The sequence below is a fragment of the Perissodus microlepis genome, chromosome 15, assembly GCF_051167445.1.
Source record: "Perissodus microlepis isolate ML-2025 ecotype Zambia chromosome 15, ASM5116744v1, whole genome shotgun sequence".
Taxonomy (NCBI): Eukaryota; Metazoa; Chordata; class Actinopteri; order Cichliformes; family Cichlidae; genus Perissodus; species Perissodus microlepis.
Genome location: NC_140475.1, coordinates 38,819,569 through 38,834,847, shown reverse-complemented (window position 1 = coordinate 38,834,847; position 15,279 = coordinate 38,819,569). Strand labels below are relative to the sequence as shown.

Here is a 15,279-nt window from a genome sequence, read left to right as displayed (position 1 = left end):
AGAAAACTTCTTTCTACAGCGAAAAATTAAACTTCAAATCTGAATCTCACGCTGCCACGGGAACGTGACATTCACAGAGAAACCCCCCACTGACAGGACCGCTGTGGGCAAACCTCCACCCGCCCCACTCCTGCTAAACAGGTGACAATAAGAGCGACAGCACTCAGTGCTGCTTTGAAGTTTTACTTTCATCTATTTGAAAGAGTGTAAACACAAAGCATTATTTTATTTTATATGCTGGAATATGCAGAACATGGGTTTAAATGGTAAATAATGTCTTCAAGTCAAAGACTGTTGCATGTATTGTCATTTTTGCTTGATGCAATGTGCATAAAGTTAAAAGATTAAAACAAGTTTTAAAAAGAGACGTTTCCATTTGATTCAGTGTTACATGATGGATTATGCAGACAAGTAGAACTGGGCTGAAAGGTCTGTTGCTTTATTACATATTCAGGTTGGGTATCATGTTTTTAAAAAGTAACTAAGTAACTAATCACTTTTGAAAGTAAGTAATCCGTAAAGTAATGGGATAACTTTTTTTGAGAAGTAATCAGTAATTAGTTGCTAATTACTTTTTCCAAGTAACTTGACCAACACTGGGTTTAGGCCAGACGGCGTTACAACAGAGGATTTGTAACTCTGTAACAGTGCCAGCATCCGGCTGCAAGAACAAACAGAAACAGAAATAGATGATGCTCTTGTCTCTTCTCTGCCACTAAGCACGTTACATAACCCTAGTTTTGGACTGCGGCCCTTTAGCGAGATTTTGTGTGTGTGTTGTTTTTGGTTTTACACATTGTGCCTCTATTGTATATATGACTGATCTTGTGTAATACTTATATAAGAGATAACGTGGCTGTTTGTTTGTGTGTGATGAGGAAAAGGAGGGCTGCTCTGTCAGCTTGCTTGAAGAAGCATAAACAGTAGCAGCTTTGTGTTTCAGCAGTGTGTCAGTATTTATCCAGTAGCAATGACGGAAGGGGGTTTCTCCCACAGATAATAATACTGACAACATGCAGAGCAGACTTGCTGCCATGCAATCTGTTGTGTTTAGCAGAAATCTACTGATAACTGTGCAAAATATCAGCTTAGAAAAGCTGGGAGTCTGTACAGAACTGAGTTTTGTTTTGTTGAGTTTTTATTTAGGATTTGAAATCGCATTATCAAAATTTGGGTGCTAGAGAGCGCATGATGGGTAATAAGGGATGACTCAGAAGTATGAATAAAATATGTCTGACCTTAGCCATATTTCCTAAATGAAATATATATGAGCTATGAATTGCTGTTTACCATCTCCAAGCTCTGCCTTCAATCTTCAATTGTTAGCTGCGAGAATATTCTTCATAAAATGTTTAAGTCTTAGTGGATCATTCTCATTGCTTCATGTCAGTGTTTTTTGGTCGGCCTTTTAGGACAAATGGCTTTGAGAATATAAAACTGTAAGTCTGGGCTGGAATCGCATGCTCTGTCTGATCTTTTCTGCTCGTTGTGCACTATAAAACTCACATTAATTGTTCAGTACAGTTCAGTTTTATTTATAAAGTGTCAGTTCACAACAGAAATCATGCAGGTGTCAACCTCAGTAGAACAAGGAGGTGGTGCAAGACCATGTATAGGACCAGTGCAGGGCAAAGTCACTAAATTTCCTTATGTCATTTCCCAAATAACGTCCCGAATATTTTATTTACATATTTCCTGTAGGATTGTGAATTTTACCTAAGACTCTTGAACATGTAATAAATCTGCATGAGTGAGAGCCCAGCCCTTCTCTGTACCCCTTCTGTGCCACCCCACAGAAAAATGTTGGAAACGCCCCTGCTCACTCCACAGTCATTTCATTTTTCTGCCATTTCTGCCCATCGAGGTCAGACCAGGCCAAGCTAGACCCTAATCACTAACAAACAAACTGAGCCCCGCTATAAAAGCCAGAAACACCCGTTCTGCTGGTGGAGTCATGACGGAGAGCGGCGGGGCTCTGGAGCGCCTGAGGTGAGTACACGCGTAAAGACTCACTGGAGCTGCAACAACACGGTAGGAGACGTTTTGTTTGGGCCGACACATTTGGTTTTAGCTTCCAGAACTGATTATAGAGCAAAATGTTATATTGCTGAAAAATATCAATTTCATACTTTCAACTCAGGTTGTTTTAAAATATATATTCACATTAATGGCCATTAATGGTAATAATATTGTTGGTTGTAATCCCATTCGTTTACATCCTTATTTTAATGCTTATTTTGTTTTAATATAAATTCGTTATACTGGATATTCAATAATTATATTCAAGAAAAAAATGAATTATTATCATTATTATTATTTTTACTGCTGCTGTTGAGAAGCGATGGAAGGCTTTCATGTCTCTTCTCTTCTGTTTACATTGTATAAATAATGAAGGAGCAACAGTGACAAACTTATAGGAATAAAGGATATTTTAATGGAACAGAAAGGCAAACACCTGCATCATAATCATTTAATCCACCCTAAGTGTTTGCCTCTCTGTTCCATCTCCAAATAAATAAATAATAATCCTACAGGGGATCTGGCAAATACAAACCGGGCTACTGTGGGTCACATTAAAAGCTTAATGGTGCTAAAAACCAAATGTTTTCTAACTTGAGAAATGAAGAATTTATTTGTTTTTGAAGAAAAGGGTCACATTTACATATTAGTGTGAGTCCAACTCAGGACCTTCTCCCTGTGAGGCAAAAGTGCGCGACAGATTTTGAATGGCCAGCAGGGGGCGTCCTCAGCGGTTGCAAATAGAGTTCCAGTTTTATGGGGCTCATGTTTCGTGCCCCGTGACCTAAACACTTTCCTGATAATTTTATGGGTTTCATGTTTACTTTTAGATTATATTATGTAGAAGATATGTTCAATATTAGCAGAAAAAAATGATTATCCAGGATCTGCCCATTGGATTTGTCAACATCAACTTTTTAGTGGATTTCACAGTGAAACTCTGTTTATGGTTTGTATCTGCAGTCGGGTTCATTTTGCACCCAGAACTCATAACCACTGAGGGCTGGAACATAGCTGGGCAGGTTTTGCCTTCAGCTCTGCTCCTTACACTGCATCTAAAATCTAACAACCTTTTTAAAACATAGCATGTCTCGTAAATAAAATAAGACCTCTGATTTTACATAAACTCTGATGTCTATTTACATTTTATGTTGTGGGGTAACTTTACTAACTATAGCTACACACAACAGTACATCTAAAATGTTTTCTGTACTCGGATTCCACATAAACCTTCAAAAGTATGACAGTAGCATTGTTGTTGTGCACACACTACAAAATCAAAAAGAGGCCCACACAATTATTGCACTGTGTGAAATTCTTGGCTCGGATGGTATCACATTGTTCCCAGATAGATCAAACAGACAAAGAAACCACTGTGATCTACAAACAAATGAGTCTGAGAGTCTTGGTGAAAGACTGATCTGGCCATGTGTGCCGGATCTGTGGCTCTGTCGGTGTTATTATGCTTAAACATTATTACCAAAAAGCTAGATTTCAGTCATTTATCGTCTGTAGCAAAGATTGATTTAATGTCAAAGTATGTGGTTCATTAAAATAAATTCATGAACATCTAGGTTGAAACCAATTAGGGTAGCTAATGAGACAGTGGATCTTTGGCTCGCTCCCCATGGTTTTTATCTTTTTTAATTATCTGCAGGGTCTGATTGACCCTCCAGAAGAGTCACTGACCCATCATTTGTCCCACCGTTACAATTTGTATGCATTAATTTGCAGTTTTTGATCATTTATCATAATGTAATTAAGCACAAATATGGCAGTAAATACATTTTAGTATACAGCAGCATCCTTGTGTGGTCAATTACAAATGCAATCAATCCAAAAGCTCAGATAGCAATTTAAAAGGCATTTGAAAGCTAAAAATAGAAATGAGGGCAGACTACCGACTGTGCAGAGTGGGCAATTCTCCACACTGGTTCACGCCCTGAAGGGCTCTGTAAGCTCAAAGCCCACTGTGTAATTTTCTCACTGCAACTAATTACAAAAAAACATTAGTTTGTTAATCTGGTATGCACCATTAAAGCACAGGAAGTTGATAAAGCCTATTAAGGGGGATATTCCTTATTAGCTACCTGGAAGCACCATCTCATGATGAGGCCACGAGTCAAAATCTAGTTCATATTAAGTTACCCCATCAGCCAGGGTAGGCATTTGTGATTTATTTATTTATTTATTTGGACAAACACTAACATCATCACACTTTCAGAAACTAGAACATCCACATACTTTTCGAGCCATGCTTGACGAGTTAAATCTTGATTAGGCAGGTTAACAGTCTTAATATGACATGAGAAGAAAAGTCATATAATAGAATAGAATAGAATAGAATAGAATAGAATAGAATAGAATATAGCATTTCCATCCTTGTAGATTGCATTGATACAATATAATGATAGTAATTCTCAGACCACCTCAGCCTGAATAGTGTGAACTTGTTTATCTGCAGTGAATAAGAAAGTGTCCTGTCACACAGTTTACAAAGCAAATTAAAGGTCAGGCCATGGTGCAGAGCAGAGAAAGGTTTGGTCCACAGCGAGTGCAAGCACAGAACCACTCAAGCTCAAAACTAACAAATGAGGTGGCCAACCTGCTCTACTCTCTCTCTCTCTTTTCAAATCCAGGTGAGCCGCACTCATCGTGACCATTTTGAAACCAACACGTTGTCCATGTGTTATCTCCCCATTAAAAGGCCACAACCCCCTCTCACAGCATGTTTCCTGTCTCTACGCTCTCTTCCAGGAGGTGTTGCTTTCCCTGTAAACCACAGTCTCAGTCCTGGCCTCCATCGTGCTTCACTCAAGACAAAGCTATGACTGCCTTTAAGGGCATCTGGACTAAGGAGTTCTGGCGCTGTGTGACGGCTGAGTTCTCTGCCATGCTGATCTTTGTCCTGCTTGGCCTCGGTTCAACCATCAACTGGGGCACTGAGGATCCCCACCCCCCCGACCTCGTGCTCATCTCTCTCTGCTTTGGCCTGACTATTGCCACCATGGTGCGGTGCTTCGGCCACATTAGCGGGGCTCATATCAATCCAGCGGTCACAGTAGCCATGGTTGTGACCAGGAAGCTGAGCCTGGCTAAAGCAGTCTTCTACCTCCTGGCCCAGTGTGTGGGAGCCATAGTTGGGGCGGCCGTACTGTACGGGATCACCCCAGCCTCTGTTAGGGGTGGGATGGGAGTCACTGAGGTAAGAGCAGGAGTGTGTGTCTTTAAATGTGTGACTATGTGTGACAGTTTTATTCTCCACTACCGACCTTTTGCCTGTGAATACATTCATCTGACTTTATGCTCACGTGAGTGTGTTTTACTCACACAGGTGAATGAAAGCATCTCTGTGGGTACCGCCCTGGTCGTAGAACTCTTCATCACCTTTCAGCTGATCTTCACCATCTTTGCCACCTGTGACCACAAACGTAAAGATCTCAAAGGTTCATCTGCTTTGGCTATCGGCCTTTCTGTTTGTGTTGGTCATCTGTTTGCTGTAAGTACCCAGACACCTGCGCAGTTAGCACGCTGCACTGATTCATCGTGATGTGGGAGAAATTCAGTTGTCATTGTAATCATGAACAGCTTATTATGTGAAGTGGCACCTGTTACAGATTACTTTTTCAAAACTCAGTTCACCACAGAGTGGATACGACACTTCAACATCACCCTTTGGTTTGATGGAAAACCTGAAGCACACATGCTGTGTTAATTCATAAGTGTTATGTAATAATTCTTAAGCAGAATCAAAAATATTCAAAGAGGAACCAACAGCATAAAGAGGAAGGTCCAGTTTAGTCTCTCACGTTACTGCAGCTGTGATGAAGCCACAAAAGCCAACCTTCAATTATGTGATTAACTGTGTGATTTATAGTGTAGATATAGGATTTACATTATTGATGTATGTAATTTAGCTCCAGTGAAAGACTCCAGTGAGCACTGTGCTGTGACTGTTAGTGTGGACAGTGAAAGCACTTTGATTTGCTTATTTCAGTCCCTCAGTCAGTTAGACGACTGAATGTTTACTGAGTGTTTTCACAAAGTCAGGAGAACAGGATGGCGCCAGATGTGACAACACTTGGTAGATCATCAGTTTAAGAGACAGGTCAGTCCTCCAGCTCACAGTAGTCATCGGTGCTTGAATTAAAGGCAGCTGACCTCCTTCTTAAGTTCATGAAAACGTTTCACTGCTTATCCAAGAAGCTTCTGCAGTTCTAAAAGCTGGTGGAGGTGTTTAACCTCTCCTTGTGAGAGCTGAAGCATCTACAGGCTCCTAAAACGAAGCCCAGCTGTCCTTAACTCAAACGTTTAAGGCTTGTTGTTTCGTATGTGAGGTTCATAGCCTGGTTGTGACTGTTCCCTCAGATTCCCTTCACTGGAGCCAGTATGAACCCTGCTCGGTCCTTCGGCCCAGCGATGGTCACATGGTCCTGGGAAAACCACTGGGTAACAACATTTTGATTAATATTCAAAATGCAGAGTGAGTGCACCTTTTGCCATTTTGAAAGTAATTTCAGTCCCAAATATTTTTCAGAAATTATACGTAGGCAGTTAATGTGTGGAAATAGTTACAGGCATAAATTCAATAAGAATCTGCAGTTGCCCTCAGCTTTATGGAGCTTTGTAGGGAGTTTCAGGTCATTAACTAAGAGTCTGGTCCACAATGCTTTGTTTTTATAGCATCGTTTCCAGCAGCAGGCATGCTGTTTGACACTGTCTGCAAGGCAGCACACAGCAGCAACACAGTTACATTGATTAGTGCTGTTTACAGGAAGTCTTCATAGCAACTGAAACAACAGCTAAACTGGAGACGTCTCCATACAGATACAAATAAACGATGTGTTTACCTGTTACAGTTTGCATCTTTACGTGAGTTGTTGTGTTTTTTCCTGTTCTTTAATCGTCCTTCGACGGTTTAACGGCATCGAGGTTACAGCTGACAGCAGGCCTTTGCTCTGCTTCCCTTGAAGCTTGTCCTGTGTGTTTAACCTCTGCTAATATTATAGTTTGTTCTTGGTTTGTAAAACATGGCCGTGTTCTAGCAGCAGACCTGTCCATGTGTGTGCTCGCTCACATGCTTCGAAGGCCGGCGCTTTTACTTCGACACATTCATAACTAAACTGAGAGACCTTCAGCTGATCGAGGTGATGACGACCTTTGTGTCACTGCTGAACCTGATTGATTATGTTTGGATAAGTGAACATAAGAAAAATTACTTTTTTGTCTGTTGGATTCGCTTCGTACACCAGAGGCTGTAGTGGCGAATTTCTGTCCCAAGCTTTGAAAAAAGAATTCTTCCACTTCTTAATGTGAGCTGTTCAGATTTATTTCTGACCCGTACATACAAACCAAAAACGATTTGCTGCTGCAGCGCACATTTCCATTGCCGTCCTGGCTCACTCTAACCTGCTACCACACATGCGCTGTAATGCTTTCTTACCCGACACAAACGCGCAGCATTTATTCTCTAACAACATATTATGCAAAATCAAACATGTAACACAATAACTGAAACAGTATCAAAAATATTTCTCTATAGATTGGCTCTAACGGAGGTGACGATACGTCATTTGTGCGTCAGATTGTGTTGATATCAAACTCATCTTGCAGCTGATTCTGTTAGTGTTGATGATTTCAATCATTTTTGGATGTGATGGCGAATTTTGTACCAATGTGGCCAATGTCAGCTTTTTGTTTGGAAAGTTTTCTCCAACAACAAAGACGAATTCTCTCTGAGCTCTTTTCGACAATAAGCAGAGAAACTGAAACCAATCTGCGCTGCTATCGCGACGCCTCGTTAGTATTCTGGGTCTTTGTGTGTTCTTTCAGCTTTGAAGTCATTTCTTGTTTAGATTTTGATCTTGGAGATTGTTGCAGTCTCTCTCCTTTGTACAGCTTTGATATTCTTTCTGCTTCTCATCATTTTCACACAGCACTCTCTCGTTTCACAGGGAGACACTTTCTCTTTCATTTCCTCTGCCTTCGCACTTTTACCTGTGTACCTGCTGCTGTGGGGCTGGCATCGTGAACATGGCAGTCGCTGGACTGGATGTCACTGCTGCTTTAGTTTTAACTTTGTAACTTTAGACAGTTCAGTGTGCTTCGAGCAAACGTAGGTGTAGCATCTGGTATGGATGAGTCACGTCCCCTCCAGACTTTAAAAGGAGCGATTTTTAAAATTAAGAAACCAAAGAAGGAGATTGTGAAGTATGCGCTACACACAATGTTTCTGTATTTATTTGACAGTTCTGCACAGGTAACAGTCCGGTCCAGCTCTCTCTGCCGTCACTATATAGACAAACAGAAAGAAGACCCTGTCATCACACAGTCGCCACCACCTGTGGCTCACCTGCCTCCCGGTCCCGCCCCCTTGAGCTCACTGCACCACTTCTCCCCTGCAGCTGCGCCAGGCAACACTTAGACTTGGTTTAAAAGTAAAACTTTGTTCTAAAGACATTTTTGGCCTTTATGTGTAAATTTCTCTCTGCCCGAGGAGGCTTCCTGTTAGAAAAGAGCTTTTCCTTCCCACCGTCACCGAGCGCCTGCTCACAGGGCTTATTTGATTTGGGGGGTTTTCTCCATATTATTGTGGGGTCCTTCCCTTACAATATAAAGCACCTTGTTTTCGTGATTTGGTGTTATATAAATGCAATTGAACTGAACTGAATTTCAGAATTTTCTTCTTCAAATATCTCTGCAAACTTCTGACCAAAAGAAATGGGATGTTGGGTTTTCTCAGTGAGACATGCTTCCCACTGCACCACACTGCCACGCTGGCATGCAGGAACAGTAAGCCAAAAATTCACAGTGTAACAGGACATGATGTGAAAATGTTGAGTTCAGCGCTGGATGCAGATGCTGCAGACAGTCTGTACATGTTTGCTCGGAGCTCCAAAACCAGAAGTTTGGAAACGAGTTCATTGTGAAGTCAGAATTTCTCTTAAGTGGTTTATTTGATCTGTTTCCACCTACGTGAAAAACAGGATCTGGGCTGGATTAATTATTGATTGATCATTATATTTCTGTGTCACAGCGCTGCAGGATACATCAGCCAAGCAGCAGGAAAAACATCAATGAGAAGTTATGAATTCTAGCTCTACTTTAACAAGTACAGCCTTTAAATGTCTTTTTATCCTCATATTTTAGCCCTTAAGGCCATTTCTAACATATAACATTGTAAGTAAATGGATATTTGAAGTGTTTTGTTTACGGCGCAGCTTTTCATCAGTTTGGATTTATAATTTATCACAGTAAGCACTGCCTGCCAGTCCAGCACCTGATAACCAAGCAGAGATGTGAGTCCGTCACATAACTAGAATGTTTATTCTCATCAGTTCAGATGATGGTGCTCTCAGCTGTTAGCACCACTTTGTCCTTTTTGTCTTTCTGTGTGGATTTTCTTTCTATCTGTATCTTCACTTACATCAGTGGCCTGGTTCAGGCGATAATGGGCTGCCCGACACTTTCCTTAGATGCGGCCTGAGACCATCCACAGTGAGTGTGCAGGAAAACCAAAGTCTCATTATTTATTCTGTTTTTTCCTTTTCTATAACAAATCTCTGCTCCAGTGTTTTTGTTTTGTAAGCTGAGACAGTGATGCAGCAGCACATCATGGCGAGGCATTTACACAAAGTATGATTTTGTTATTTACTAAAAAAGAAGAAAAAGCACTTAATGACTGATAAAGTAAGAAGGAAACGTAAAGAGAAGGATATATCTCATATCTCAGCAACTGTTTTTCTGTGAATTTTGTTCAAACATTTAATTTTGTTGATCCTATGACTTTGTTTCCAACATGATCTTTGATCTCAGCACAGGAGTTAAATATGTGAATTCCTTTTGAACTTTACCTTGCAAATTGGGAATATCCTTCCTTTACTAAAACAAGTTTCTCTCATAAATTTATTACTTTGATTTGAAAAGTTCTTTGTTGTCTCTATTGAAATGAAAGCGTAGACCTTAGTTTGAGCATCCTCGGGATCACCTGTGTGTTCTGTGTTTTCCGTGTGCCAGGTGTACTGGGTGGGTCCGTCAATGGGTGGCACCCTGGCTGCAGCTCTTTATGAATACCTGTTCTGCCCCGACCCAGAGGTGAAGAAACGCTTCTCTGAGACTTTCGTGAAGACGCCCTTCACTGCTGCTAAACAACGCCAGGATTCAGCCACGGCCCAGGAGCCTCTCTTCACTGTCATGGATGTAGAAAGAGCTGAGAGGAGGGAGAGGGAGGTGTCTGGGGAGGTGCTGTCCTCTGTGTGACTAGAAAGAAAAGAAAGCACCAATGCTCCAAATGCTGCAGTCTGCTCTCGTCTGCTCCTGTAGACGGGCGCATTAAAACAGCCATGGTTGAAGCAGGAAGACTGAACACTTCACGAGGGGGGGCTTCTTCTTTTGGCAACCAAAAAGCTTGTGTTAGCTAGTTTTAAGTAAAGGGCTGCAAGGTTTTCAAAAGAAATACTGTAAATAAAAAGAAACTGCTGAAAGTGTGTGTTTGTGCTCATGTAATATGGATTTCAAGTTTTTCTTTTCAGGGAAGTGTCACATCTGAGGAAAACTAGTGTGGCAGGAAAACCGGGGACGTGAAAGACAAACAGCGACCATGAAGTAACCTTGTCCCACCCTCAGTAACACTCCGGGTAATATGGATGCAATATAACGTCAGTGCTGAGCTCCCTGCAAACAAACACTCTCTGATTCTCTCTCGTCTTCAGTCTGAATGTCTTTTATGCCGACTTTCTGCCAGAAAACACCGACGCGCTTAAAAGTCAGCGCTCACAGCACGCACACTCCAGTGTTTTATGATGTCAGCAGCTAACAACACTTGTTAGGGTCCAACATTAAGTTTTCATAACCTCAAGAGGCCGTCTTAATTTATTCACTGATCTTTCTGTTGTGCTCACAACATCAGTCTTCTTTTAAAGCGGCATCAAGTTCAACAAAAAAGAAAGACGACGCCCTGTGGAGCCTCCTCGATTTTTCACCGCTAAAGACAAAAAACTGCCTACCACATAAAAACATCTGACCCCTTTGAAAAAGGGAAACAGTGAGGTGAAGCACCGCAGAAGGAAATGTGGCTCATAGTTTATCCAACAATAAACGTATTAATCCCGCTGTAACTGAAACTGGCTTCAGTTCAGCTGGGCCACAGCAGAGGCTGCTGCTAACTTTATGCCTCATATCGCTGTGGACGAGGCCCTGAAGGGTCTCATGGTGAGCATCTTATTACAATCAAAACCATGAAAACTGTCCAAAGAACTCGATATATTGTTTCAACTGCTTCTTCACAAACATGATGAAACATGCACTTCATGGAATGAGAGGTAGGTGCGAGCCGAGTGCTTTTCAGTACAAGAGGACGATAAATCCTGGTTAAAAAAGTACACCCTCAATTCAAGGACATGTTTGATTTAATCGTCTGTTCCTCAGCAGACCTTAAATGACTTAAACACAACCTCAGTTCAATGACAGCAAATGTTACATTGTGCCACGTCTTTATTTATTTTACAAAAACTAAGTCAAAGTGTAAGAAGACCAGCACACCTGATTCAGTGGCTTTAGAAACACCTTTAACAGCAATAATTTGAGGTTTTCTGTATGACTCTTCTTACATCATTCATTTATGCATTTCTAACTATTCATTCGTTCCACCACGGCCGTGGTTCACAGTTCATGTGAAGTGTTTGAGTCCCTAAACACGGTGCTCTGTGTTACGGCCAAATGACTTTGGTCTCACATTGAGGTTTGACAGTTGTGGTTTGCTCAGACTTTTACTGTGCTGCCATGTTTTTAGAGAGAAGAGTCGTTTCACTGTTCACTTCACTGTTTTTGTTGTTGTTTATGGAAATTTCTCCAAGAATGGTGCAGTCTGAACTTAGGATGAATTTTCTGAAGATTCACAAGATTGTGAGAAGAATGAATATTTTCCTCTAATCTACAGTCTTTCTCACTATAAGCGATGGATTTCAAATTACTTGCAAAAGGCCAAACAACCTTTCCCCGACTGATAGGAAGGAGCGATGGCTTCTCTAAGATAAGTGCTCTTTCCTCCGTGGCACTGAGGTAGCACGAACAACTGAATTCAAACTACCAGAACTTCTGCTTTTACAGGTTTGGTCCCACTTGATAATGAAACTACACAATCAATGTGTAGTTTTAAATATATAATGACAGAGTGTAACATGTCGTGTGTTTTGTTCACCTGAGGTTGTATTTAACTAATTTCAAGACCTGCTAATGATGAGAACCGCTGATGTGAAGCTGTTATGGGGTAATGTGGCCTCTGTCTCTGGTCCCTGTTGGTCCTCGCTGTGGTAAACCACAGTCGTTGCTGGTAAATTCTAGATTTGCTCTAAAATCTTATTTTCTGTCTTGGAGTCTAATGTCTGCAGTCTTGGTTTGGTGTTTTGTGCTGAATTTGCAGGAGCTGTTCATGACACTGAAACATCCACACTGTACCTATAGTGTAATAATCTATTAAACACTCAAGTCTGGAACATGAGTTGGATTTACTAAGCAGCACTGCTCACCAGTTGACTGGACTGCACGGTGGCCTCATTTCAACTTTAAGAAACTGCAAAAATAAACTGTTAGTATCAGAGTTAATATAGCAGTAAAGCCTCTTATGGCCCTGTGAGACTGCAACACTCATTACAGAGCAGAACACCAAACTGTTGGATCAATGAAAAACTGCGACGTGTAAAGTTTGGCCTTGAGGCTTGAAACAGATTAAGTTTGCATTTAAAAATGTGTCCGTGTGAGCTGTTGTGCTGATGGGAGGGAAGCAAATTTAAAACGATTGTACTTTTTACCAACTCTGCAATAAATCTCTGAAGAACAGTTCAGCACAGAAAGTGCTTTTAATGTATGAATATAATACTGGCGTGCAAAAGATGCTCACCTCGTCACTGCTGTACTGACAGTGTGCTGTTATTGCCACAGCTTTCAAAGCAAACAGGTGTACTGTTGCCCTCTGTTGGCAACAACAGCAGCGAGCACTGCTTTACAAGTTTCATTCTCTCGACCAGGATTGTCCAACTGCAGGCATCGAGGGCAGGAGTCCTGCAGGTTTCAGATGTGTCCTTGATCCAACACAGCTGATTTAAATGACTAAATGACCTCCTGAACATGTGCTGTAGTTCTCCAGAGGCCTGGGAATGAACTGTGTTGACCCAGAGTGAGATCTAAAACCTGCAGGACACCGGCCCTCGAGGCCTGGAGTTCCCCACCCCTGCTCTCGGCTATGAAGTGTAAATGAATATTTGTTGGATGTGTTTTCACTCATGTATTGCATAATAAATAACTGTCGTAGACACTGTGCACCTAAAAATAATTTATAATAAAAATTTATGATATTGAAATCCATGTATTTAAATATTTAAACATTCTTTGCCAAAAATAGAATAAATAACGTATTTGTTGTTCCTATCTGTACCTGATCAAACTGACCAAGTGATGGAATCAATCCTGAAACTGTGTGTTTAGCTTCAAAGAATAAGATGTTGTCAATCACGCCAAAAACAAATCTGTGTTATTTTAAAAGAAACCACCTGCAGGATTTAGAAATCAGGCGTTCAGGAATAAATGATCCATCATGTCCACACTGCTTTTATAAACACGATGAAGCTCATGTGCAAGTTCAATGAGGAAGAGTCACTCGTCTGTCTGTTTCCCAGGTGTTGGCAGCTAATCTAAGCTTTGCATCACTTCCACTTTCCCACGCTGTCAAGACGATTGTGACTTCTCCAATCAGCTTTCTGTTGACCGTCTTTAGGCCGATCAGCCTTCACTCCACATACTTTAAAATCTCAGAGTGCATCTGTCATTCTCCCACTCAGTCACCTCCGTGCAACCGACGTCCTGGGAAGAAGGTGGAGTGGGTCCTGCCTTTATCCCTGTCACTGCTGGTCTTTCTAATGATCTCTCCTCATTGAACCATACTTCACTGTGATGTTCACAATGAGGTGACTTACCAGAAAAGTAAAAACTCAGTGTGTACATGAGTAGATTGCATGATTGAAAGTTACAAAAGTTTTAGACATTAAAACCGTTCTCAGGTACAGAACGAGGCCCCGACGTCCAGTTTAGTGCAAACTGCTCCTGCAGAGGCACCACTGGTTTTTATTTTAGGCTTATTTATTAAAATGTACTACGTGACTCTATCACTAAGCACCCAACCCTCTGCTTCACACAGATGGATGAATACTTGATTTTTAAAATCTTTAAATATAGTACAGAACTGTCAGTTCCGCTGTTCGCTGTGTCTTGGGTTAACAAAGCATGGCAAAGCAGCTGCTATCAAATCGTTAATTGCTGCCTGAAATGATAAAACATCTGTGAAAACATTTAAAAGCTTGTCTGTTCTCTGAACTCTTTGTCTGGACATTAATCAGACCTCAGAAAAATCACATTTCTGCCTGTATTGTTCTATTTCTATGTTATGGTTACTTTGAAATGACTGAATATGTTTGTCTGCTATAAATAAACGTGCCTGTGTGGGATTAGTCAGAACCACATGATTCAACTGTTACTGTAACACTGTATCTGTTATGCTGCTGTTCCATCACCGTCTCCACTACAGACGTTTTGTTGTGTTTTGTGAGCTTTGTTTGTTTCCTTGCTCGCTCGTTGTGATGTTTTGAAGCATTTTTTGAAGCGTTTGTTTTTTCTTTTGGTGGCCTTATCATTAGCTGCTCAAACAAAGGGATAGCTCAATTTAGTAGCTCAAAGGTAAAAATTAACCCTGTAAATCCTCATGTACCATATGTGATACATGATTTTTGTACGCTTTTGATACTTCTACATCATCAATGTGATTTTAACCCCTGAAAAACTGAAATAAATTGCAATAAAAAAAATTTTTTAAAAAGTACAAATGATATAAATTAAAAATCATATATGGAACTTAAGTTATTTTTTATAAACATATATATATATATATACATATACATATATATGTATATATTGTCAGAGGCTTTAATAAACAACCTATTAACCAAAAAATTTATTTTCTGGCAATTATTTAATGGTTCAGGATTTAAAGGGTTAAGTTAAGAAGTAAACGTTTTGTAGTTATAAAAAAGGAAAAAACGAGAAAAAAAGAAACAGAAAACTGTGATTCTGCATAACTTTACTAAAAATGTACTTATAAATTTGCTAATATATAATCGAGTTCTCCCAACAATAAAAGACCTACAGGATGTTCTCAGTGTAATAATGATAAAAGTGATTATTCATAAAAATGAGGGATGTATAAAATATAGT

The 15,279-nt window shown here is 40.5% G+C and overlaps 1 protein-coding gene across 1 annotated transcript; it reads left to right on the top strand.

Annotated features, from left to right (window-relative positions):
* Positions 1-1,859: 1,859 nt before the first annotated feature.
* Positions 1,860-10,805, top strand: LOC146372690 (aquaporin-4-like). Its single transcript, XM_084953772.1, has 5 exons — positions 1,860-1,989; positions 4,777-5,224; positions 5,354-5,518; positions 6,388-6,468; positions 10,036-10,805. The coding sequence occupies exons 1-5, from the start codon at positions 1,955-1,957 to the stop codon at positions 10,276-10,278; spliced, it is 972 nt and encodes a 323-aa protein (XP_084809898.1). The 5' UTR covers positions 1,860-1,954; the 3' UTR covers positions 10,279-10,805.
* Positions 10,806-15,279: the final 4,474 nt, after the last annotated feature.